Source organism: Tachysurus vachellii, chromosome 14, assembly GCF_030014155.1.
Source record: "Tachysurus vachellii isolate PV-2020 chromosome 14, HZAU_Pvac_v1, whole genome shotgun sequence".
Classification (NCBI taxonomy): Eukaryota; Metazoa; Chordata; class Actinopteri; order Siluriformes; family Bagridae; genus Tachysurus; species Tachysurus vachellii.
This window is the reverse complement of record NC_083473.1, coordinates 20,839,599-20,866,846: the sequence shown is the minus strand read 5'-3', so window position 1 is coordinate 20,866,846 and position 27,248 is coordinate 20,839,599. Positions and strand designations below refer to the sequence as shown.

The window sequence follows — 27,248 nt, the reverse complement described above, 5'->3', positions numbered from 1 at the left end:
AAAATTATGTAGAAAATTGTACTATATTTGTTCTCTCTCTCTTTCTCTATCGATAGATAGATAGATAGATAGATAGATAGATAGAGTGGAAGATACAGACAGACAGAGAGATAGACTATAGAACAAATAGAGTAGAAATTTCTACATAATTTCTCCCAGTATTTGTACCAGTAGGAAATGAAAAATTGTACATTTTAAATGTACTACCTTTAATACCTTTAAAACTATTCCTGAGCACTTTAATGAAAGTGTGTGTAATGATACCCAGACTCAAATATGTCATGGTGGCGCAGCACAAAAAACCTGTTTATTAGGTAACGCACCAGTACCAGCACCAGTACCATTACCAGAACCCTTACCCGCACCGGCACCAGTACCCTTACCCGTACCGGTACCCTTACCCGCACCAGTACCCTTACCCGTACCGGTACCAGCACCCTTACACGCCCCAGCACCGGTACCAGCACCCTTACCCGCACTGGTACCAGCACCAGTACCCTTACCCGCACCGGTACCCTTACCCGCCTCCTCTTTCATAACACAGCACCGCTCGCCTGCGCGCGCACTCAACAACAGTATTGTTTCTCCAGCCATTAGCCAGTAGCACGATGTAATTACCGATGCACGTGCAAAGGGGGACTCGAGACGCACAAGTAACGCTAAGTGTAAACAAAGTAAAGACACTTTATTAAAGAGGGCCTTGCGTAGTATTCGTCCGAATAACTCAAGGCCTACTCGTCCCTTTCCCTCCTCTCTATCTGGGCTCGTTGTGTCGCCTGGCGTTGACGTGCACGGAGTTGGTTGTGCCACTTTCTCCACACGAGTTTCGCCGAGTTTACATCCGGGTTTTTCCCTAGGCAATGGGAGACGCAGTACCACTGTTCCCTAGGCAAAGTGAAATAAATTCGCCGCACCGTCACAAAAAGTAGTTCTGTTTTAAAACACCTTTCGCGTTCACTTTTCTCTATCGATTTCACTCACCGCCATCACATCAACACTCTTGTCTTTAACGCGAAGAGATTTAACGCAGAACGAAGCGAAATCCCGACGTTTTCCGTGTAGTTTTCACAGCCCCTCCGTCTCCCTCTTCCTGCGCGCACTGATTATTTCGGTGCCGCGGTCGTGGTGAATGAGATTGAAGAAGAGTTCTTGTTTTGTATCTCAGTTTCTCTCTTTTTTTTTTTAAACGCACAAATTCAATTGAAACCGACAAAAATACGGTCGTCACCGTCCGACCGACCGCGTGCTGGTGTGTCGCTACAGTCATGTAATGGGGTCGTTTCGCGACGTATTTTAGGGGTGTTTTGTAAATATTTATTTAAATAATTTGTCAGAAGGAACCACAGCTCAAGTGAAGAGTGCAGGGTAAGTGCACCTCGGGATCTCTTTTGTTTTTATATATATATTAGTGTTAGAACTTTTATTTCCGGACTTTGGTCGCATATTGAGCCGCTTTTGTTGTCGTGCAGTCAAGATGTGTGTGTGTGTGTGTGTGTGTGTGTGTGTGTGTGTGTGTGTGTGTGTGTGTGTGTGTGTGTGTGTGTGTGTGTGTGTGTGTGTGGACGCCTGCTTCTCGCTGCTTTCTCCTTATTCTAAGAGTTCGGTGTTATCCCTGAGTGCACAGCTTATTGGTGGAAGCCAAAGGGGTCGAATTTAACTTCGTTTTCGAGCTCAGTGTAAATATCAAGAAGAGGGAAAAAACATCTTGTTTATTCAAGCAAATTTGTTGCTGCGGTTATAAAACACGCGTCTCGCAGTTAGCCGCCGATACAGTTATTTACAGGCTAGCGCTAGCCTTGTTAGCTGTGTGTGTGTGTGTGTGTGTGTGTGTGTGTGTGTGTGTTAGCTTCTCATCTGGAGAGCGTTTGTTAGCACGATGCCACATCAGTGCGTCCGAGCTCCAGGGGCTTTCGTTCGCTCTCGGTCTCTTCGGACAAAGTGTCTTTCTCCGTCTTTTTTTTTTTTTTTTTTTTTTAGCCGGATCTACGTCAAGAAAACCAGCTCGTGTAGTTTATCTATTCGTTCCTGATGACCCGGGACGAGTTGGTGACTTCTGAGTAAACGCAGTTAGGTGTAAAATGAGTGTTTATATTCGCGGAGTTGTGCTGCTGTTAGCTAGCTAGCTAGCTAGTAACCGAGTAACAGGACCGAGCAGATTGTTAAAGAGGTTCAGCTAGCAAGAGCAGCACTTAGCCACCCCACAACTCACAAGGGAAACTTTTATTTCGTCTTCTTTTATTACTGATAGCGAAACAATCCCTAAACGCTTAGTTTGACGTCCAGGCCCGTGTTGGAATAAAGTGCACTTTTCTGTCTCAGCATCATCCTCGATCCATGGGAGCTGCTTTAGGCCCAATAAAACTTTAGCTGTTCCTGTGCACCTTGCTGGATCTCTCACACACACACACAAGCGTTTCACGCAGCAAAACATCTGATCACTTGTCTGATGAGCACTTTTTTGTTGTTGTTTTTACTTCAGTTAGCCAGGTGGTGTGTCGTCTTCCTGCCACCATCTCTCTCTCTCTCTCTCTCTGTCTGTCTGTCTCTCGCTCTCTCTCTCTCTCTCTCCCCCCCTCTCTCTCTCTCTCAGGGAAAATTCACAGGTGAACAGCAGAAAGATGAGTTCAGGCTCCTATGGAGTTTTCATGATGTGTGATGGATTGTGTGTGGTTTGTTTTACTTTATAAATTTGATCAACGACATCCAGATTAAACCTAAGGCTTTTCTGGACTAATGTATTCACTTGTCTTATTGTTTCTCTGTGCATGTTTCTGAATAGTGTCCCTGTAGTTTGTTTATTAATCTCCTCATGTGACTCCTGTTGATGCAGTCAGACACAATTCTAAGTGTTTGTTCGTTATTTAGATGCTTTATATTTTGTTTAGATGTCCTGTAAAGCTCCTTTATGAGTGGTGTACCTGAGGTTGTACCTGTTGTCCCTCTCTTTCAGGGGTGTACAGACATTTTCACAGCGGTGGATTTTGACCAGCCGAATATCGGAAGGCCGGTTATTATAATATTTTACATAATATACACAACATACGCACACAAAGTTGCTCCATATGTCTGATCGCTCCGGTGAGACTGCTGGTTTAATATGACGGTTTCCATTACAAAAATATTACTGACAACAATTTGAGTGAAAATGTACAGGATTCGCTTTGTCCCAGTTTTTGCTTTAATGACCGTCTCCACAAGTTGGCACAAAACCTCATGATACGTTTTAGATCAAATCTGTCAACATGTCATCTGAACACGTGCTTTAATAAGAGATAGGACACAAGTGAATAAGGCATTAGGTACAAAGTGGTTAAAATGATCAATGTCTCAGATTTGATTATAAATAGAAACCTACCAGGTGTACAGTTATTAAACATTTCTTTCTTCCTTTTAAATAATTACATTTTCTAAAACCATTTTGTTTATTTTCTTGGACAAAAATTTATTTTTTACAGCACTTGTGTATCAAATCCTTAAGGGCTTTAAAGAATTCATGACGGTTATAAACCAATCTTAGATTCATAGATTCTTAGATTCAAGTTCTCCAGGTTTAGTGGTTTCTAGCTCTGAATTTGCCCGTTCTCATTGGTAATGTTCTTTCTATAGCCATTATTGAATATTATTCTGTTTAGTAATTTAATTTATGTTAATTGCTTTTTAGCTACCTGTGTTAATGCAATCCGCTGCCACCATCAGGTGAAAAGAACAATTGCAACATGTCCACTTGGCCACCAATTGTACTTTCTAACAGAGAAGCTAGCCGTTTGTCCCCGGGGCCAGGATTTGTTCACCCCTCATGTGTGTAAGGTGCACTGTTATGTACTGTTGTGCAGTTTATATCTTTGATGCTTTATATGTCTTTGATTTAAATCCCTCCTGTGTTCATGACGCTCTGCCCCAGGATCTGTGTGATCAATAGAGTGTGTTTAAAATGACTGACATGAGGTGAAGCCAAACCTCAACAAGAATTCTCCTCCTGAAGTTTCCCAATTGGTTTTCTCAGTGACTCGATGTACTTTTGTTAAGACTACAACTTAATTATGTCGCTTTGTAGAAGCCAACATTCTGTTTTCCTATTTAAGCTTAGACAAAAATTTATCAAGAGTAATGTTCCTAGGGCACCGAGTTCCTAGGGCTTTCGAGCCACATGCACCAAATTCGGATATGTTGTAGATCCTTGTCTGAAGTTTGTTGCTATTACTTTTCTAAACGATCCGAGTACCGGTACTTCTGGTACCGGGTCTCAAAGTGGCCTTTTTTCCCATAGACTCCCATTATAAACTTTGGAGGTTTATAACGGCAAGCTTTCGAACTATCTAAACCAAACTCGGCCAGCTCCTTTAGGGTGATACTCTGAACAAACCTTTAAATTGGTGTACCGACTGGCCTTTCGGTTGTGCCATAGCCCCGCCCCATTATATGCAAAATCAAAAAACGATTTACAACATGGACATGTGACATATCAAAACACTCAGAACAATGAGGGAAACTTCCTCACATGTATTCCGGTGACGTCACGTGAAAATAAAAAATTTTGCACAACATGGGCATGTGACATATCAAAACACTCAGCCCAATGAGGGGAACTTCCTCAGGAGAATTCAGATGACGTCACATGCTCGTCTCCACTTGCTTCCAAATGTTTTGGCACCCTATCTTTCTGTCCACTTGCCTCCAAAAGTAACACTGTCCCTTATGTCCACTCGCCTCCAAAAAGCACCGGCCTTTGCAAATACTTGCCTCGTCAAAGCCGACATCAAAGTTTGTCGCGATGAACTTTACAAATCTAGTTGTTTTGTTTTTTAAATCACGTTCTACACACCTTTCCAAGTTATTTGTAGAAGTGGATGTAGAATAAAATAATTGACTTTATGCACCTTTAAGTTCACATTTGGAGGCGTTAAGTGACCCCCCCCCCCCCCACACACACACACACACACACATCAATCATATTATCTGATATGCTAGAATGAAGAGATATATTTAACTTAAATGGGAAAACTAATCTGTGTATTGTAGCACTGAAGCTAAATCTTAGCTAAAGTCATTTAGACATGAACGGGTAGTTATGCACTCGGTGTCTTCTTTATTAGGAACACCTGCTCCTCCATGCCGTTATCTTATCAGCCAATCATGTGGCAGCAGAGCAATAAATATAATCCTACAGATGCAGGTCAGGAGCTTCAGACAATATTCACCTCAAACCTCAGAATGGGAAAAAAAGTGAGATCACTGTGACTTTTTAACTGTGGCATCGGTGTTGATGCCAGATGGGCTGGTTTGAGTGTTTCAGAAACTGCTGATCTCCTGGGATTTTCACACACAACAGTCGCTAGAGTTTACACAGAGTGGTGCGCAGTATCATAAAAACCCCTAAGAGCCGAGGATCTGCAGGCTGAAACATCTTGTTGATAAGAGAGATTGGAGGAGAATGAACAAAGCTGTAGTAACTTAAATAATCACTCTCGAATCAAGCTCTTGATGTTGTACATGCATGTTGAGTGGTTCTTCAGGTCCTGTTGTGTCCTAAATCATTTTAAAGCTTTTACCATGTAAAAGATACACACTTATAGGGTACGTTTGCTTTTAAATAATAAATACATGATAGCTAAATTTTAACCCATCTTAGCACAGTGGAGCTGCTTTAACCGGAGTTATTTTTTAGTCTCAACAGGTTCTGAATGTCCTTTGTTGGATTTGCTCTATTTTTTTGTCCGCTACTCTTCTTCGTAGTCGTCTTTGTCGTTGTTGTCTTCTTCTTCTTCTTCTTCGTGACCAAGTTGGACTCAACTGTTGCTTGCACAATAGGATTTTTGTAGCATTTTCCTTTATGCCCCTTACTGACTTGTGCCAAATCAACATGAGAGCTTTAGACAGGAAGCTCCTTCATTAGATTATGTGTAGTAGCCTACTTGACATGTCTGCGACAGAAACCTGTCTTTTTAAAGGTTTTTTTTTTTTGGTTTTTTTTTTATTATTTGTTTATTTATTTTAATCAATAACCCAGACTACATTGTTTAGCCGAGCTCGAGTCGAATGTTGGTACAGCCAGGCACCATGTTTGAACAAATAACCATAAAGCCGTAACACAAGTGTTGGTCTGTGGTGGTGAGGTGTGAGATTGTTTGCTGTAGCCCAGCTCTGGATTAATACAGTATTAATGGCCTGTGTGCAACTTCACTCTTCTCAAGAACTTCATTAAAATTGTGCTATTGATGAACATTATCTGTAATATATTGGGTTTTATTTATTTATTTTCACACATCAGATGAACGACTCATTGGACTTCAGTATCCTCCTGCTTGGTCTCAGAACAATTCTTATAAATAAATTCAACTAATCTCGATATGTCTAAAATCCAAGAGTGACCTAATTGCTAGTTTTCTGTTTCTTTTCTCAGTACATTTTTATTTTTTAAAATTTTTTAGTACAAGGCTGTAATTTTTCTTCATTGTACAATGCTTTAACTATCTAAGCCGGTTAGTAGAGCAAACAGTGTTCCCTAAATTCGACACAAGCTCACTGCTCGGTGGATGTTTGTGCATCTTCATTTAGAAAGTCAGTCTTAATTTAATCATTATTTGAGATTAGAAATGCGGGATTGAGATTAAACGATTAGTAAAGATTTTTCATATGTCAGATTTATGTATATGAGAGTGAGAAAGAGAATAGATTACTTGCTAAATGAGTGGAAAGTTTGAATAGACTGTTTTCATATTACTGCGTTTGTGCCGTAAATACGTCAGGACCAGCACTGAATTTACCACCACTTTTTTCTGGCTGCAAATTGTGTACAGCCACCGTATCAATAAATCTGGCATTTGCAGCAGTTCTGCAATTAAGCCTTGACATTGAGGTCATGGTTCATGTGAGCAAATAAAAGATATTAGAGTTACTGTAACAGATTATTTTATCCCCCTTGTAGTAAAACTACAGGCTTACAACACATGCAACAGTAATGAGATGAGAGATGAGTGCTGTGCTGTCCCATAGGCTGAGTGTCTCTCTTTCACTGTGTAATTGTGTGTGTGTGTGTGTGTGTGTGTGTGTGTGTGTGTGCACACAGGGAGTTGGAGAGTGAGTGGATACCAGTCTCATTGCCAGCTGGTGAGTTCTGTAATAGCTTCAGTTATAATTGTTCTTTTGGCTCAGTGCCTCACACACCAAAATCAATGATAGTGAATGTCTGTAAGACTGCCTCTCACTCACACGTTGCTGCTGTGCTTAGCCAAAACCATGCACGCCGTACATTGCACACATCATTTTATATATACATGTGTATATATAGCTGTAAATACTATTAGTCTACATGTGTTATCCTTTTTTCTGTGTGTGTGAGAAACACCTTGACTAACACATTTGTTAATGTTGTTAGTCTAACATCCCAGCTAGTCTCCATTTAAACCCTTCCTGAAAATGAGTGTCGGTTGTTTCCTATATGAGAAATGTTTGATTTCACTTAAATAAATAATATTTTACAGGCTAAATATTTTCTGGTACTGACTTGCTGGCGAACTGGACCAATGATGGAATTACAAACGTTGCAGGAGGCCCTGAAAGTGGAAATACAAATCCATCAGGTAAGAAGCTGTTTGTTAAATTCATTCATTCATTCATTCATTTGATTTATTGAAGGTTTAAAACAGACCTTGTCTCTTGACCAGTAATTGTCTTGTCGTCTTTCAAGTACACTCCAGACATGTGTTAATGACTCTCTAGCAGTGTGTGTTACTGTAAGGACCTGGAGGAACTGACTCGTCCTCACTAGGAGGCAGCTGATGCATATGGATTTAAATGTGGCATATTTTCTATGAAGACAGTAAATATTGAAGATACATGTGTGGATTTATTAGTGTGGAGAAAAAAGAAAAAAAAACACTTTCTTCTCCAAGCAGTATAATTGGGATCTGCATGTTCCAGCAAGTAGAGAATGAACATAGATGCCTCAGCAGGATAAATACAGTAGTTCGGGGACATGGCAGCACTATTGTTAGAGCGGGAACATTGTTGCCAAGTCTTGGGCTCCTAGCTTTAAAGGCTCAGCATTTGCATGCTCAAAGTGTACTCAACGAACTCTGTGTTAATGAGACATGGTGCACTCTCAGTGTGAAAGTACAAGGATGGAAAGCTGCTACAGTGCAACCAGTTACATATACACAAGGAAACAACTGGTGGATGCTTTATAGCAATTATATGGGTTGTGTGTGTGTGTGTGTGTGTGCATAAAGTACCAACACTTTGTATGACCTATAATATAATAATTCTCTTTCTTCAAAACTCTTTAAATATTAAATTAGATGGGATCTTTGGAAATATATGTAGTTATGTTCTGTTTGTGTTTCATTTCTAATTCTACCCCTGTGAAAATCGCATGCAGTTATGATTTAGATGGCTGTCATGGTTTTTATTTTGTGTGGTACAGGTTATCGTGATGCTGTACCAGAGTTATCCTGCAGGTGCTGCTGATGCTCTGTGTTCAGGATTGTCACTGTCGCATTTTGATGATCAGTGTCGTATACAATTTGACAGTTTTCTTTTTCTTTTCTCCCTACAGAAACTTGTTGCACAAATGAAGCAGGACCCACAGGTAAATGAGTTCACCTACAGGCTACTTAACCAGTCAATATTAGAAGCTCTAGAATTAGAACTGTCATTAGAATTGTCATTGGAGGCAAATAAATCCAATTTGAGGTCATAAACCCTGGTGCGTCACAGCTGCTGAAATGCTACTTGCCTTTTTGAATGTCTGGCAGCAGAAGAACCTGTAATGCCAGTAAACATGCCCCAAAGTAGGCAGGTTGTTAAGGAGTGTTCAGGGAGCTGGTTATAACAGCCTTATAATATTTGTACTGTGTTAATCCTCTGACTGAATCCATATTCATACAAAGTGTTTGTTTATTTCAGAAAGAAACAGTACAACCACTTTACAACAACGTTTTAAAGAAACAGCTAATGACTTGCTAGCCACTGTTGCACCGCTTAAAGGTGGGGTCTCTGTTGTTTGAAAGCCAATGTTGACATTTGAAATCACCAAAACAAACACGCCCCTAACCCAAATGGGTCCCACCCCTGTATCGATAGCTCCGCCCACACATACATGCGTAACCGTCCTACTTCTTACCTTATCGTAAACCTTTCTTCGCTTACTTACTTTGTTTCTATCCGCCATGTCAATGTTAAAACCGCTTTCTGCTAATGTCACACATGCGCACTGAACACTCTCTCCACCCATATTGACAAGACACGCCCCTTTCTGCTCATTGGCTACATGTTTTTGTTTTTGTTTTGTTTGCTGACCAAACACAGTTTTCTGAAGCATTTCTCAAACAACGGAGACCCCACCTTTAATGAACAATGGCATGAAAACAAGAATCTAGTGTGAAAATTTAAATTAAGGTTTTCTTGAATGTTACATAATTCATTATTTTTAACGTTGAATTAAGTGACGTTCACATTTTCATCCTGATTTACATGAACAGTAACAGAGATGGGCTACATGGTTAAAGGTTTGTGGACACCTAACCATGTGCTTGTTGATCACCTCGTTCCAAATTTATTCCCCTTTGCTGTTATGAGCTCTTTCCAGATGTTGGTGTGTAGTTGTGGAGATTTGTGTTCATTCATTGTGAGGAGATCTGGGGTTCAGTTGTTGTTCCAGTACTTTCCCAAGGTGTTCAGTGGGGTTGAGTCAGAGTCAAGGCTCTGTGCAGGACACCCGAGTTCTTCCATTCCAGCCGTAACACATGGTGTCTTCATGGAGTTGAGTTCTGTTGTTAACATCATTGTCAGCATTGTGCTGGAACAGTGTTGAGCCTCTTAGTTCCAGAGAAGGGAAATTGTAATGCTATAGTAGAGAAAAACTTTGTATTCAGTGGTGTGGATCCAACTTCCAAGTTTTTTAGAGAAGCTCCACATTTGGGTTTAATGGTAATATTCTTGGCTTTGTTGTGTAAAATTATACTACAAAAACTGAAATACTGCAACCTTGATTTTTGTTTACAATCTAAACTCGGCCACTTTTACTATTTTTCAGTCTCTGTGTATATTAATGATTGTTCTGGCTGATTTTTTTTTTCTTTGATCCTTACTTCTGCTATCACTTCCCTTAAAAGTCCCAAGGCTTATTCAAGGTTCATAATTACTGAAATAAAGTTAGTAAATCTGTTGAGAAATCTTTATTTGTGGACACGTGATGCCTTGTATCTCATTTACCCCAACATTTACACCACACATGCTGGTTTTGTTTTGTTTTGTTTTCCCCTTTCCCTCTAGAATGCTGATCTGAAGAAGCAGCTTCATGAACTTCAGGCCAAGATCACTGCTCTGAGTGAAAAACAGGTACACAGGGCAGTTTGCTCAACTCCACAGATATTGTCTGTTAGCGAGCGCTCATGTAAAAGCAGTATTACTATCACTGGAGTACTCAGACGTGCTGTCTGAGGGTTTAATCACAGTGTTTTGTAGTAATTAGCCCCGAACACGCTGAGACGTTTGTGAGCTGAATCAGCTGTATAGTAAGAACACGGGTTCTCTGGAGGAAAACATGCATGTCCTTATGTGGACATTTTGTCCTCTGCTGCTGCTTTTTATATACCATGCAGTCTGTCTTAAGGTCCTTTGAATTACTGAATAGGTTGAGTTCTGTTGTTAACATCATAAAAATAAAGGTGAATGGATAAATGCCCATTTGTTCAAAGAGTGCAAAGAGCCTGTGGTTTCAGAGACGGGGACACGTTGACGTTTTAAATCGATAATCAGTGCAGACTAATAAACAATTTATAGCGCTGTTATATCTATTACAAATCTCACGCTTAATGAAAGTGCATTCTGTAAATCAGTGCACCACTTGGAGATGCTCCATGTCCTCCTGTCAGCTAGCTTGCATCTGTCACGGGTCATTCCATAACAGCCAGGATTTTGATCGCTAATGGCAGCTACTGGGCTGACCAACTAGCTGGATTGCACTTGGCTAAATTTAAAGTATCTCACACTCGTCATAGGTAAAATCACGTGAGTTAAAGTATCTTGCTTTGTCTTAGTGAGTCAAGAGCAGCCTATCATGTTACAACATGACATTAACACTCAAAACTAGTACAGGTAATGCTTAATAATATTTTTTTCTGGTTCATAAGTAATGCAAGTGTTTTTAGCTTTTGTCTTGTAACCTCTGCTGTAGCTTGTAAAGTGTGTGTGTGTGCGCACTTGTGTGTCTTTGACAACATGAAAATGTGGTGTGGTGTTGTGAATGGGTTCACTTTCAAATCTTTTTGCTGGTTCCTGCTAAATTTGCTCTTCCTGTTTTCCTGGCATATAACAAGTTGCATGAGCATGCAAATGCCCCAAAAATGTCTTTTTCCCCCACATTACAGAGGTGTTGTGAAACCCAGTGTTTGCTAGTATTGTGGCTGCAGTAACTCACAGTGAATATACACAGTGAAAACTAATCTCAGTTTAATTAAGTTTAACAGTTTGTGTGACATGTGACTTGGACGTGCAATGTAAAGTCATCGTCCCTTTAAACTAGTGGTTTGTTTTTATCTGTATTCTGAACAAGTAGATTTTATCTGTAACTGTAATTTTTAGATTAAATTTGATGATGTAAATAGTCTCTAGATAAATGGCCTTAAACTGGGAGCGGTTACTCCTTCATGGTTAAACTATGCGTGTAATGTGTGTCTGTCTGTCTGTCGGCGCGTGTCTGTCTGTCTGTCGGCGCGTGTCTGTCTGTCTGTCGGCGCGTGTCTGTCTGTCTGTCGGCGCGTGTCTGTCTGTCTGTCGGCGCGTGTCTGTCTGTCTGTCGGCGCGTGTCTGTCTGTCTGTCGGCGCGTGTCTGTCTGTCTGTCGGCGCCTGTCTGTCTGTCGGCGTGTGTCTGTCTGTCTGTCGGCGTGTGTCTTGTCTGTCAGCGTGTGTCTCTGTCTGTCTGTCTGTCGGCGTGCGTCTCTGTCTGTCTGTCTGACGGGGTGTGTCTCTGTCTGTCTGTCTGTCGGCGTGTGTCTCTGTCTGTCTGTCTGTCGGCGTGTGTCTCTGTCTGTCTGTCTGTCGGCGTGTGTGTGTCTGTCTGTCGGCGTGTGTCTGTCTGTCTGTCGGCGCGTGTCTGTCTGTCTGTCGGCGCGTGTCTGTCTGTCTGTCGGCGCGTGTCTGTCTGTCTGTCGGCGCGTGTCTGCCTGTCTGTCGGCGCGTGTCTGCCTGTCTGTCGGCGCGTGTCTGCCTGTCTGTCGGCGCGTGTCTGCCTGTCTGTCGGCGCGTGTCTGTCTGTCTGTCGGCGCGTGTCTGTCTGTCTGTCGGCGCGTGTCTGTCTGTCTGTCGGCGTGTGTCTGTCTGTCGGCGTGTGTCTCTGTCTGTCTGTCTGTCTGTCGGCGTGTGTCTCTGTCTGTCTGTCTGTCGGCGTGCGTCTCTGTCTGTCTGTCTGACGGGGTGTGTCTCTGTCTGTCTGTCTGTCGGCGTGTGTCTCTGTCTGTCGGCGTGTGTCTCTGTCTGTCTGTCTGTTGGCGTGTGTGTGTCTGTCTGTTGGCGTGTTTCTGTCTGTCTGTCGACGTGTGTGTGTGTCTGTCTGGTCTGTCTGTCGGCGTGGGTCTGTCTGTCTCTGTCGGCGTGTGTCTGTCGGTCTGTCTGTTTGTCGGGATGTGTCGGTCTGTCTGTCGGGGTCGGTGTGTGTCTGTCTGTCGGTGTGTGTGTCTGTCTGTCGGTCTGTGTCTGTCGGTGTGTTTGTGTGTGCGCCCATGCTTTCGCTTTATTCCAGTCTTCTCAGAGGTGTGCTTTTTCTCCAGCAGTCTCTGAGGCAGTGTTGTGTGTGAGCTGAATTTTAATGTGCGTGTGTCTGGGTTGAACTCCTCTGGCAGCCTTTGCTGAATAGGTCCCTCTGAAGGTGTGTGACTCTGCTTCACACCTGAAGGGTCTTTCAAAGTGACTGTCTCTCAGCCGAACACAAACTGGGGTTGCAGTTCCTAAAGCAACCCAGTCAGTGTTATATGTTTAAATAAACTAACAGGGCATGCAGTGTGGTACAAAGACAAGAAACGCTGTCTCCATTCTAGAAAAAGGTGGTGGAACAGCTGAGAAAGGAGCTGTTGGTGAAGCAGGAGCCAGAGCTGAAGCTGCAGACGGTGCAGGCAGACGGCAAAGCCATGATACTCTCACCATCCTGTCTGCCTCAGCAGCAGCCCACGTTGCCTCCTCACAACAAGGCCGCTCCACAGGTAAAGCAGCACCAGCATCCTATGCTCATGAGTACTAGAGTCCTGACCTGCTACTGTGAGTATCACAATTACAACTGAGCATCACCATTGCTGAAGATGATCACTGTTAAGTCAGACTCATTTGTGCTAATTATACTGCTGATACCAAAACACAGAAGAATTCCAAATTAAGTCTGATTGGTCAGAAGGTATTAATTAACTTTCTGTAATAGCTTTAGCACAGCCCTAGTAATAGTGTTTGCTGCAGCACAAATTAAATATTAGTTCTTTGATATATAATTTTTATAGTAATAGCTTACATGGTGAAGCTTTCTGTAAGAAAAAAACATTTATTGATGGCGTCTCCAGTAGCAGCGCTTAATGTTTTTCACACTTTGTATTGTCCAGTTTCTGTTAAAAAGACATGCATTTTGTTGTCTTAATAACTTTCAGAGAGAAGAGAGGTATGCGATTGACTAGAGCTTCTATGATGTAGTAGTAACAGGAACAGTAAAGAGTTCACAATGTTTTGCTAATAACATAAAAGCTTTGAAAATCATTGTGGCATAAGAGACTAAAGTTCTTAGAATGTGTGGTGTAGAAAAATATTCCACTTTGCGTTAGACCAGTACGTCACGTTATCTTTCTTACTTGATGATAAGAGAATCTTCAATAGCGCTACTTTCCATCTTGAATACTTTTCAGTTTGAGTTATGCTTTGTGTATGCAGTAAACAGCGTGTGCCACTGTATCCCTTCTGTATCTAATATCAACCTATTGTTGTTGTGATTCCTGTCCTGGTCCTTCCAATATGTCTCAACTTTCCGCTTTAGAAGACTCTGCAAGTCACACCGGTCATCACCACGAAGACTCTACCTCTGGTACTGAAAGCTGCCGCCTCCACCATGCCTGCATCCGTGACAACGCCACGCCCCACTGTTGCCATGGTCACTGCCATCAGCAATATCCCCAGGCCTGCCTTGACCTCTGATTCTCGCAATGCACCAGTGAACCTTCAGATGTCCAGCAAACTGAGCAGTAAGGACACAGAGGCTGCGTCACGAGTCGTGCCGAAGAACGTTATCGTTGTGAGTGTAAAATACGGCATCATTTTTTCTTGTAATCCCTGTGCAAGCTCCTTTATAGAGTGAGGGCCTTATTTGTCATTTCTCAGAGTAAGAGTGCTAATCCTGCCACGGACCTTCCCTCTCACTCATTTAAACGAATTTTCAGGTCATGTTAGAATAATCGATAAAAAAGGCAGCAGACTTTTACTCTGAGAATCGGAACACAACCCTTCGCTCCTTTAGCTGATATACGCAAGCAAAATCAGTGACATTAATTTCAGGTCAATTTTTTGTTTTTGTTGGTTTGTTTGTTGTTGTTTTTTCTATAACAGTCTGCATTATTTCCTTTAGCTATAATGTTTTATGGATCAAAAAGGATGTATAATATGTTTACATGCAAGACTGCAGTGACTTTTTGCTGATGTGCTCAGCTGTGGTGATTGCTCGTGTTCATCTGTGATTTAAAACCAAAAACAGAAGGGGAAAGAGAAAAAAAGAATAGAAAAATTGCACATCGTAGTTAAGAGACTTAAAAAGTTTTTCCTTTTATTGATATTTTCCCCAGACAACTAATAAAGTCAAATCTGCTAAGCATTTTGGTTGCAAATAAAGCACTGGTTTTGTCACAGGTGCAGGCCAGCACCACCTCGGCTCAGCCTATCAAAGTTCCCCAGTTTGTCCCTCCTCCTAGACTGACGCCTCGACCCACCTTTCTGCCACAGGTGCGTCTCTGTAAGATCCGCCCACCCCCTTCCCTGTCCCAGCGTGTGCAGTTCAACACTGATGCCACTAGAGGAACTCTAACAACACACAATAGGTTTAAACTCTGAGTTTATAGTTGTTGATATTTCAGAACCACAAAATGAAGACTTGACCCGGACACTTCAAACTGAACACACGTACTTAAACACTACAGTCAAAACATGTGATATTTAATTAATGATGTTATCATACTGTAGGTGGTGTTTTATTACAGGTCATAAAGATGTGTATATGTTACGGTAATTTCGTAGGGGTAGATTTAGGCGTACACGGCTCACTGACGATGACTCTAACTGTCCTGTTTTCTAACCCAGCGCTGGCTGCAGTCATGTTTCAGTTCCATTCACTTTACTGTTTTTTGCAGCTAGTGTATTTGCCAGTGTGTCGCAGTGTGTGTGTGTTCCCTTTAAGGATGTTTCTGTCGAAGCATTTCTAATGCTTTACTTCTCTGCTTGTGTCGTTTGCACTCTGCCCTTCTCAGTGGGTTGTTTTTCTTTTTTTATTTCTTTCAGCAAGTTCTATTATGCTTTGGCTGTCCCTGGTTGTTTTAATTTTTTAAAAACCTCGTAATGCTAATTGGGGCTCTGTGACGTTAATATTATTGCAGTTTGCACCAAATTTAATGACCAGACAGTGGATGTAACCTGTTAAGTAATTTACAAACACTAATTTAAGAATTAAAGAAATTTGAACACCAATGACTCGTAGAGACCAAAAAAGTGTCATCGTGGCTGAAACTCATGGACTTTATGCACTGTCTGCTTCTGCCACACACTTAAGGTTAAATCCTCAGGAAATGGTTAGCGTTTGTCCTGTCTGTTAGTGGAGATGAACGATTTCTTCTCTTTCTCACTATTGATTTACTTATCAGAGCCCTTTGGTTGGCCTTACCTGGGACTAACACATTAGCATGATGGTCGTTAAAGGCATGGGATCTTCTCAGACACGACCTATACCACAGAAATTCAGAATAGTGTGAGGTGTGTGTGCACCACAACCCGCAGTCTAACTCGACCCTCTTTATTTCTCAGGTTCGCCCGAAACCTGCCACTCACAACAATGTGCCCATCGCCCCTGCTCCTCCTCCCCCGATGATGGCTGCTCCACAACTGCTCCAGAGACCGGTCATGCTCACTACCAAGTTAACGTCAGGGCTACACACCTCGACAAGCCCCATCCACCAAGTGCGCATTGTTAACGGCCAGCCATGCGCCATCCCCAAAACCATCCCTTCTACAGGAACCAGCACAAGTCATGTGACGGGCATCGTCATCGGGGGCCCGATGCAGACGCTGCAGATCAGCAGCTTAAACGCAGACATAAAGGTCAGCACTGCATTTGTGGCTGCATATTAATAGCATATTTAATCACTGATGAGCAACATTAACCTCCGTTTCTTGTTATCCGTCCAGTTTTAAGAGAACTTTCAAGTGCCTTTCCATTGATATGTATGTAGCTTTGAACGTGACAAAGCTAGTGTCATTTTAAATTCCAACTCTTAACCTATATCTCTCTGTCAGACTGTGAAATCTCAGGGGGCTTCAGAGCAGGTGCTCACAAGCTCCCCTTCGTCAGCGTCTCCTCCTCTTTCTCCACCTAAAGTTAAACGAGAGGAAAATCCACAGGTAATGTGATAATCTGACCTCACTGATCATGGATCTGTACCATTTTGTGCATCAGTCGTTACTACTTGCTTACGTGTATGATTTCTTCTTGGTAGAAACTTGCCTTCATGGTGTCTCTTGGGTTGGTCACACATGATCATTTAGAAGGTGAGTTTTACCTACAACAGGATTTATTTTTCCACCACCAGCTTGTATTATTTTGCACTCAAGAATCTGGCAGTAATTGTACCTTTTACAGGACCTTCTCTGATTAGTATTACGGGGTGTTCTGGGCTTGTTCCATCTGTTACAGGTGCTACCTGGTGATTAATGTCACACCAGATCTGAAGTCTGTTTTTTTTTCTTCTTAAAAACTTTTTCTTCATCCAAATTGTAGGTCATTTAAAAAAAAAAGGTCTCACATGAATAGAAGCACTGTCATTTTTACCTTGGATGTTCTTTTAAGCTTAAAAGAAAGCTTTTGATCTTCTGAAACTCATTTGGTATTTTTTTATGTACATCATGATGATGATGATGATGATGATGGAAGACATCCAGCATTATGAGTAGGTGAATGATGTGTGTCATTTTATTCCCCGGATACTTCCACTCTCCTCTGTTTTCATTGAGGGCCCATTAGAAGAGGAAAAAAGACCAAGTCTTTTAAAACAGTACAGTCCCGCAGGCTGATTGAATTGGATTAGAGACCTTTCCGTGAAACACAGATACTGTCCAATAGACATAAACGGATCGATCGGATACTTTATTGGTACATTGTTTCCGGTGAAGTCAAACGTCGTCGCTGAGCCAAACACAAAGCTATTTCTCTGACACGCTTTTGTGTTGCAGAGATTCAGAGTCGAAGGCAGGAACGGAAAAGGAGAACGACAGCCAATCCTGTGTACAGCGGAGCAGTATTTGAGCCAGAGGTATAGATACTTTTCTGTGTACACGTACACGCACGTGCTGTATGAACTTGACCTACTGTTGGGTTATAACTCCTGCTTTGATCCTAAAATCCAACATGGATGTTATAGCATAGTGGTTAAAGCGTCGGAGAACTAATGTGAAGGTCATGAGTTTGAATCCCAGGCGAACTGGGCCCTTGAGCAAGGCAATTAACACTCACCACCAATCAATGTCATGCCATATCTTCAGTCATTACACTGAGCTACCAGAAGGGGGAGACTGGTGCATGTAAAATAGGGATGTACAGTGTATATAGTTTGGATTGATCATATAAAATATACTAAATGGATGCAGACATACAACTACAATTTATTCTGCTCTTATTTGTGTATTCATTTATTTAGGATGTTTTTTTGCAACAGTTGTTTATTGCTGTTGCTTTGTGGGTTTTATCTGTTTGGCAGATATCTGTAGAAATGTATGTACATTACTGTTTCAGTACACTAATTGCTAAATTTGTCTTGTTGCACCTCCTAGAGGAAAAAGAGTGCTGTCACCTATCTGAACACTCCTCTCCATCAAGGAACAAGGAAGAGAGGTCAGTAACGCGCACTGAGGCTCACTGCATCACTTTTAGCTCTGAATAACTTTATATGAGACAGCTGTTTGTTGTCTTTGTGCTTACAGTGTATGTTGTATCATTGGTTGTCTGCCTCCCCTGCTTTTACATGCTTCTTAAAGTTTTACAGTGTTGACCACTCAAAATGAATGACCTCTAAGAGTCTAGGAATCCTCTTGGCACTGCTTTTTCTAGCTGTATCCTCTTTCCTAAGCTTGCAAACCCTATCTTCCTTCTTTCTTTCTTTCTTTCTTTCTTTTTAATTAGCCCACCACCAGACCTGAATAGAAACAAACTAACTTGCTAAACTAGCATATTCCTGGTAGATAAGAGCTAACATTGATTATGCATTTGCCTTACCTTTTTCTGCAAGTCAACCCACTTAACTACAGTGGAAGGGATTTGGCTTGTCTTTCTGGAACAAAAAACACGCATTTCATTTCTCATTAACTTTGGAGCAAACAATAAATCTTTTTCATTGGATAGAGCTGCATGATTTGATTCTTATCGATTTTGACAATGCTCAAAGGAGTGAATGGTTCTGTGTGTCTGGGCTCTTTTTCTGTGCTGCTCTCTTTGTCTTCCTCCTTCCTTCTTTCTGATTCTTGCATCTATTTCTCTTGTATTCCATTGTACTCTTTCTCTCTCTCTCTGGCTCCCTCTCTCTCTGGCTCCTTCTCTCAGTCAATCTAACCCCCTGCATGCAGTTGTTGTCTGGTGCACTAATTGCTTTCTGGACCTCCTTTCCTTTTTTCTTCCTTCTCTGCTTTCTTTAATTCCTTCATTTTCATGCTAGCGAACGAGGACCCCCTTTCAAAGGTATGTTGTGACCGATGTATCATCTGTTTTATTTCACCTTTTGTTTTTTGTTGTTTTTTTTTTGTTTCCCCCCCCCCCCTCCTCCATCTTTTTCTGTTCTTTTTTTTTTTTCCTTTTCTCGTCTGTCTCATTTTCGCCCAGGTCGCCCACCCAAATACAGCAGCAGTGCACCAGGGCCAGAGCTGGGCTGCCACCCCCTGCTCTCCCCATCCAGCAGTCACCCCGCCTCCCCAGCCGCCGAGCGGCCTGAACTCGGGGGCTTCCCCCTCCCCGTCCACCCCCACTCTCTCCCTCAGCCCAGCCCCAGCTCCGGGGATGTAAGTAACCACAGAGGTTACCCCACTTTTCACTCTGCTCTAGAGTACAGTAGTGTATACCACAGACTGCCCTAACGTACTTTTACACCTGCCCTGTACCGTGCCGTACTGTAGTGGAGTGGAGTGGTGCACTGAGGAACATCCTCCACCTTGTTCCCCTCTCGGAGATACAAAAACAGACTGTCCTCCATGCACATTCTTATTCATATGTTTGTCATTTAGTCGAAAAGAAATTAGTCTTAATCTACTTAATTATTAAAATGTCATGACTGCTTCTAAGATTTGTTTTCCCAGCTACTTTATCTGTTTCCTTTGTCTGTAAACTTTGTCTTTAATACACCTATTAATAGTCGTTAGGATCGTTTCCGACACCTGCTACACAGATTTGATCTGAATTTATTCAAAGATGATATTTATTCTGGATTTACATTAAATATTGGATTATAATTTAAACTATAGTTTTAGGATTAAGCAAAGCCTAGTAGTCAGAACTTTCCCTCCCTGCCCTGCCCTCTCCAAAATTTGATTGGTCCGGCACAGAGGGGTGGTGGTACTGACCCGTGCCGTTCTTCCTGACAGGGAGACATCCATGAGGATTTCTGCACTGTGTGCAGACGTAGTGGCCAGTTGCTCATGTGCGACACATGCTCACGCGTCTACCACCTCGACTGCCTGGACCCGCCCCTCAAAAATATTCCTAAAGGCATGTGGATCTGTCCCAAATGTAAAGACCAGGTAAACTACATCACTTTGCCACGAAGATCCCCAATCTCGTTAATCTGACTGCATTGAATCCTGCTAACCTCAAACCTCTCAGGATCGAAACATATAACTACAGTAATATGTAATATGTGACCAAAAACCAGGGCTCTTTCTTATTGTTTCAATTACAGCAATCACAATTACATCCCCTAACCAAGACATCAAAAAATAAGGCTGCTTTATAAGTATTTGTAACTTTCCATTTGGTCTTATATCAATTGTCCTTTTATTTTATTCATCATATAAATGGAAGCTGGCATCCAGTACCCTCTCATTGAACTCCTTTCTTTGTTCATCACTACACCATTAGCAGTTGATCACTGGGAGAAGGGGGGGGTGGGGGTTTGTTATTCTGGTGTCCCTAAATGTCCCTCAGTGCTGTGCTACTGCTAACAACGCGTTTCATTTCAGATACTGAAAAAAGAGGAGGCCATTCCCTGGCCAGGGACCCTGGCGATTGTACATTCCTACATTGCGTATAAAGAAGGTAAAACCTCTTCATGTTGATAAGATTACGATTCGGGATGCAACAAGTCAGTTTGCAAATTTAGTCTACATTTTGTTTGAGTTTCTTAAGAGAGAAGAGTGGAGTTGGATTATTTCTTTGCAAGCCCTCATTTTCTACTTATGCTGTCATTTGGAATGACTGTCATGTTAACAAAACTGTCCTCCAGGTTTTTTCTCTTATCTGTTTAGCCAAGTAAGAAATTGTTCACATAAAAACCTCAGTTTGTTTCTGTTTGTCAGCAAAAGAAGAAGAAAAGCAGAAATTAATGAAGTGGAGTACCAAGCTCAAACTAGAGCGAGAGCAACTGGAACAAAGAGTCAAGCAGCTCAGCAACTCTATAACAGTAAGTACGCATAAATGGTAGATTCAGTTAACCATCACCAGGCATGGATTAGACCCGGTTAGGTATATTTTGGTGACGCAGGATTGAGCCTCGTTTATCATGCTGATTATTAATTTATTAGGTGTTTTTATCTACTACATCTTACAAATGAAGCAGCCTTATTCTGGAAAGATTAAAAGAATATTCCCGCAACACAGCAATGATCTTTCTAGCGGTTGCCAAACATCCTTGTGAATTTAAGCAACTGTCCAATTTGCACTTCTTCCAGTTAACATTGAACAAGTAAGTCAACGCCTGTGCACACACAGTCAAAACCTATGGGGCTGCGGACAGTCAAAATTGGGCCAGTTACACTGACGTGATGGTAGTACGCTTAACCGTACATGCATGTATTTTTTATTTTTTTTCCTTGTTGCTGTAATAGTTATTTTTGCCATATACACATTTTCTCTGGATTTCCAACCCAATCTGTCATAATATTATAGTACTGATGCTCTGCTTCACGTGGCATTCACATAAGCCTAAATTTATCCTGTTCCCTCTCCACTCCCATACACATCTGTCCCGTGTAGCCCCTCTTTATTAATAAATTCCGAAATAACACCATTTGCTTCTCTCTTTAAGAAATGCATGGAGACCAAGAACAGCATCCTGGCTCGGCAGAAGGAAATGCAGGCCTCACTGGAGAAAGTGAAACACTTGGTGCGCCTCATACACAGCTTTAACCTTTCTCAGACTGTAGAGATTGGTGCAAACCAGGAGGACAACCCTGAAGACAAGACTGATGGCTGCCAAGAGCCCAAGGCTGCAGTTCATTCATGCGCCAAGCCATCAGCTTCTGAGCAGAACCCTGCCCAAGTTGCTGCGCAGGTCCCTGCTGCTGGTATGGTCCCTAAGGTGCAGGCTGAGCCTGAGGTGGGAGAGATGGCCGACTCGGCCGCCGCTGTCACTCCTGAGACAGAGCCGAAAGAATCGGGAATCACGCAGGCCAGTAACACGGCAGTCAGAGACGAAGGGAAGCCAACAGAAGTTACAGAGGTCAAAGAGAATGGCGGAACGGACTCTCAGTGCTCTGAAGAGGTGGGAGAGAGTCCTGAGACTATAACAAACTCTGAAAACACAACTCCCAATGCCAGCAACAGCGAAGATGAAGTCAAGATGGACATCGAGGATCAGGACCATGGCAAGAACAGTGGAAAAATCTCACAACAGCTTTTGCCAGTGGCTCTCAACAGCGTGGACATCTCCAAATGAGTCTTATCCCAGTTGGCTCAACTAAGTATACCTCTCCTTCACCCAAACATTTAAAAACACCCAAACTTTTATTGCATCCAGCACCGGTGCACCAAGTTGCCAATCTATATATATTATACATATATATGTGCATTTTAACTACATTTTTTTCCAAGGTGTATGAGTGTGAGACTGTCAACAGTGCTTCTGCATCCAAGGTGAATTAGTCATGGTTCTCATCAACGAATACGCCCAACAAAATGTTGTAGAAAGGTGCTTATGACGCAGTGTCATATCAATTAGCGGACTGTTTTAAAATGTAAAAGAAAACATGACCGAATTGAATTGCTATTGAAGGAGGAGGATAACTGAATATATTTCATCACACCAGTGTGTGCCTGCAACAGTTGCCCTTGAAACTCATGGGGATTGTTTTAAGTTGTCTTAGTTTCCTTTTCTCTGGGAAGAGGGTGGCAGGTCACACATGTCCAAAGACTGCATGCTCTGTCCACCCTCGTCGTGTCCCCCAGCAAGGACTGAGAGGACCCTTCCTAAACCAAAAGCTTCTTGTTCTGAGCTGGGGACAAATCGCATCAGTATTCGCCAGCGCAAGGAAGCACCAAGGCTTCTGAAGTCACTGGCATTTGTTAGACTGAATCAGGACTATAAAATGCCGATCTCTCCATCCTGTTTTCATTTCATACGAGCTGCAGAACGTGAACGATATGGCTGAAAGGAAGTCCCATATCAAGTGCGCCTCAGACCGAACATCAGAAGATGACGTCTAGTGTGTTGTGGCAAGACAAAATACAACTGCGTCTCTTGATAACAGCATCTGACGAGTACGACAAAGATGCTGTGATGAAGTGAGTCTTTACTGCATCCGTGTGTGAAACCGTGCAGGCTCACTGTGTTGACGGGGGAAAGGTGTCCATGTCTGAGGAGTATTTTTGTCTTTTTGTTTATAGCAAAATGTATTCAGGTCTTCCTAGTCTTCACACAAAAATAAGTGCTTTTCTGTTTCCTAAAACAGTCATTTGCTATCCGAGGTGTTAAATTGGCATCGTTTATGCAAGGAGCTCTTTGTTGCAAGCAAAAGGGCATTGCATAATGAGTGTTTTATTTTTTATTATTCTAAACTGCCAAATGTTTGTTTTTTTTTTTTTCCCTCAAAATCCCAAATAGATGTTAACATATTTTATGTCTAGTAAAGAGTACATACATTTCCACTGCTTTCTTCCTTTCCCTGAATCCTCCTGAATAGTAACCATACATACATAACAATAATGCTTCACAATTTAAGGTCTTAATCTTGAGGGTTTGATGTTGGAGCCAGATTTAGTAAAAAGACAAAGATGGAAAACCCTGGATTTAAAGCACAAGCTTATTCAAAACAACTAAAAACAAAACACCCTGAAAGACTTAAAGCTTAAAACAGCTTTTTAAAAGCTTATTTGTTAATTAACGCTTGATGATATTTTTTGTTGTTGTTCTAAGGATGTGTAATGAAGATGTGCTGCTTGCTCACCTGCAGGTGGCGGCATCTCCTATCAGACTTTTGTACCAGTTCATTTTGAGCCTTTCTTTCCACCTTCCCTAGGACCGACACGTCTTGCCCTGTTACCTCTTCTACACACCGACTTCGTCTCTTTCTCTTGCATTCATTTGTACGTTGCACTGGGTTTAGTCATGTCTTCATTCATGGTACTACACAGCTGGCACCTCAAACATGTTTACATCATCACCTCTTTCCAAATTTACATATCTTCATCTGTGCTACGTTGACAGATCGTTAGTCTATTACTTAACGAAAAACTTTATTCATTATACCATGTAAATTATATTGCACAATTACTGCTGTTTGCAGAGCAGAACAGGCCTCGTGATTTCAGACTGTTTCTAAGATGCAACCAAACTAGCATAGTGTAAGACAGACAAGGTTTTTCTTTTCCGTCGGAAGCATGCTGCAGTTCTTTTTGCAAGACTGAACACAAATCAGCTCCATGCGTTCCTTTACACTTCTGTTCCTCAGCTAGGACTAGCAAACAAGACAACGACTCTACATATCTTTTTCTGTTATGATTATAATCTTAAATCAGATAACCTTAAAGGACATTTTATGGCCTTGTGAAACCCCTCACTGTCTAGTGCATCGTGAGAGGGTTTTTTTTTTTTCTTTTTTTTCCCTTAAAACACCTCCATTCCTTTCTGTACAGGTGCCCTAGAGTGCCTTTATTCCATTCTCTTCCGATATAGTTTCCGTGTTTAGTTACAGTATATTACCACAGCTCTGCTGTTCACGTTCCTTAAAGTAGAAGCACAGCCACAAGATGTGATATCATTTATTTTTTTATTAGTATTCTAATTGGTCAAGAGTAAAATTGGGTGTAATAATAACATGGTGTTAATTGCGTGATCGTCTGGTTCTCTCACACCGCCTGTGGTTGACGTAGATGTTTCACACTCTCCCTTTTAAAACAGAAGCTTAAAGAGCTTAATGTTCAGGTTAAGGAGTTGCCTTAAAAGGGTTTTTAAAGTTTAAGGGTTTTTTTTTTTTAACACCCATAACAATAGTGTATTTATCATAGTAATTGCACAAGTTAAAAAATTCTTCTATTGTGGCAAAATTAGTGCTTTTGTTTAGTGGTAAAATCTGACTCGAGTATGATCTTTACTTGTTTTTATTGGCTTAAGTAATTTTGTGGGGATAATAACACGCGAGTACGGACCTTTTTATTTTATGCACTTTCAGTAGTGATACCATTAGTATTAAAGGTACACCAAGGAATATTTTTAGTCAGTTGGTTAGTATGCCGTATAAGAGTAGGACATAATCTCTCAAGTTTTTCCACTTCTCACTTCTTCATATTCCATATTCCCTACTGCTATGTAGTGTAGAGCCTCTGTGTTGAGGTTCAGTGAGTGTTTTTATTTTTGTTTGTTTGTTTTTTAATACCTGGGACTGTTTATCATCTGGTTATTAAGAACTTAATACAGCAAATTCTTTTTCTATTCCAGATGAAGATCATCAGGTATTCAAATTCAGCTTAGGCGTTTGGCAACTTAGGAATGATCAAAGAACACCGGCAAGCTCACAGCAAACCCACAGAAATGCCACCAATCCGTTCGATAGCAAACGGCACTTTCTTATGCAAACATTTTTTTTATTTTTTTTAATAGACATCTTTTGGCGTCTCTCTTTTAAATATGCATTTAGCTTTGAATTTAAGTTGTAGGACTTTTATGCAGAACTATTTTGTTACTTTTCATTTACCGTTGCTGACAGCGAGATTTAAAACAAAGCAAAACAAAGTAAGCGGTACACGCGTTCTGAGCGTCTCATAAAACGCCATGTTTATTGATGAACAAATAGACTTCTGCTTGTGGCATTTCTGGGATCTCTGGCACACGATTAAGTCAAACACTGTAAGGGTTACATGCAGGAGTAATCAGAATGCCTCCGACCTTGTCATTTGTACTAATGTGGAGTGTTTCATCTCATCTCATGATCGGTGGACTATATAATTTTTTTTAATGACTTTCATATACGTACCATGCTGAATTATAGGTTTTGGGGGGTTTTTTTGTTTTGTTTTTTTGCAAGGGGGGAGATGGTGAGTGAAGAAAATGTCTTGCTGGCCTAAAGTTGTAGTGTAACAGACCCAAGTTCACGTTCTGTAATCAGAATACCCAAAGAGACTGCAAATGTGCATTTTGCTACAAGGAAGCCTTTTTATGTTATGAATACATATCACGTCTCTTCTGTCTGACAGCTTACACCATTATATTGTTCATTTTTGTAGACCTTTGGATCGCATTAGTCATTCTTCTGTGCACTGTAATAATCTAGGGTTTACAATATGAGAGAATGGGGACTACGTTTAATGCATACATGGGAACATTTTAATTACGGATTCATTCCAGCTGTACATCTCATTAACCTGCTAGATTTTAGATCCTCCATATTCACACGTTAGTTTTAAGTTTGTTTTTTATTCTCAGTCATGAATGTGGCCTTCTAGTATTGTTGATGCATTTCATTATACAGTAACTTCCCTGGTATTGTTCACCTCGTGTGTGTGTGTGTGTGTGTGTGTGTGTGTGTGTGTGTGTGAACGACTGAGCGTATGTGTGTGTCTTTTACCTCATCTGCAGTCAGCTCTTAAATTGGAGTACTTTTGTTTACGCGTGCAAAAAAAAAAAAAGAAAGAAAAATGAAAAGAAAAAAAATCTTCCACTAAAGAAACACAAGATGCATTGTAGCGATTTGAGTAATTACGAAACGTTCACCCGGTGTGCTGAACTATGTGTAAATTGTTTATTACACAATATAAATATTTGTAAAATTGTTTGTATTTTTCATAATGGTTTTAAAAAGGAGTGTGTTTATTTTTATGAATTCTTTCTGTTACAGAACTCTTGCTTTGTCTTTTTCGCCTGACATTGTGAGTGAATTGGTTGGTTCTCTTACCTCTCTCATGTATTTGAGCCTGTGCTGAGTTGTTTGTATGCAGTGTTTAGAAATACTGTAGGGAACGTGAGACAAAATTGATATTAGGAGCAATTGATCAATTTGTATTTATTTATTTTATCATTTTGTTAATAAATTTACCAAGAAACTTGGTCTGCATATTTTGAGTGAACTTTAAAGGTTTTTTTAATGTTGCATTATTATTATTATTATTATTATTATTATTATTTACTTTGGTTTATCAGTAAATTTGATTTTTTTTTTTACTAAATAAATATCATTAGATATTGAAATGTGAGTTATAATGTAAACTATTATGGGGACAGAAGTTAGAAATCATCTTTGCGTGAGGCTTCATCACATTTCCTTATTGATTATTTTCCTGTATTTTCATCCTGACTGTTTTATTCTTTACATTTTAGGCTATGGGGATTAATTTTAGAGCTTGTCTCTAGTGTGTTTAAAGTAGAAAGGAACTAAAGAAGGTTTAGTTTTGTTTTTTTTTTCTTCATTAAAATAACTGGCTGGAGGAATCATCTCTGCACCAGACTGCATCACACACACAGCACCTCGTCGTTGATTTATTTCACTTTTCCTCCTGTACCATGATGATGGTTTATTCCATACACCAAGCAAAACAGACTTGAGATCTCTGTTC

At 41.1% G+C, this 27,248-nt stretch overlaps 2 protein-coding genes across 6 annotated transcripts in view; both read left to right on the top strand.

The window, feature by feature from the left end:
• Positions 1 to 16,169, top strand: part of hal (histidine ammonia-lyase) — a 107,247-nt gene extending 91,078 nt beyond the window's left edge. The window contains exon 21 of the mRNA XM_060886821.1: positions 16,159 to 16,169. The gene's annotated coding sequence lies outside the window, so the exon portion shown is untranslated. The remainder of the gene's footprint in view (positions 1 to 16,158) is intronic.
• phf21ab (PHD finger protein 21Ab) lies at positions 1,226 to 26,749 on the top strand. Of its 5 annotated transcripts, none has more exons than XM_060886816.1 (18): positions 1,226 to 1,365; positions 7,067 to 7,107; positions 7,482 to 7,580; positions 8,555 to 8,587; positions 10,273 to 10,338; positions 13,036 to 13,197; positions 14,013 to 14,264; positions 14,873 to 14,965; positions 16,037 to 16,330; positions 16,526 to 16,630; positions 16,726 to 16,777; positions 17,459 to 17,538; positions 18,056 to 18,116; positions 19,098 to 19,273; positions 19,853 to 20,008; positions 20,447 to 20,522; positions 20,783 to 20,886; positions 21,511 to 26,749. In XM_060886816.1, the coding sequence occupies exons 3-18, from the start codon at positions 7,524 to 7,526 to the stop codon at positions 22,138 to 22,140; spliced, it is 2,397 nt and encodes a 798-aa protein (XP_060742799.1). In that variant the 5' UTR covers positions 1,226 to 1,365; positions 7,067 to 7,107; positions 7,482 to 7,523; the 3' UTR covers positions 22,141 to 26,749. The 5 variants fall into 5 exon arrangements, with proteins under 5 accessions (XP_060742799.1, XP_060742797.1, XP_060742800.1 ...); XM_060886814.1 differs by having other exon boundaries at positions 14,010 to 14,264; XM_060886817.1 differs by lacking the exon at positions 14,873 to 14,965 and having other exon boundaries at positions 14,010 to 14,264.
• Positions 26,750 to 27,248: the final 499 nt, after the last annotated feature.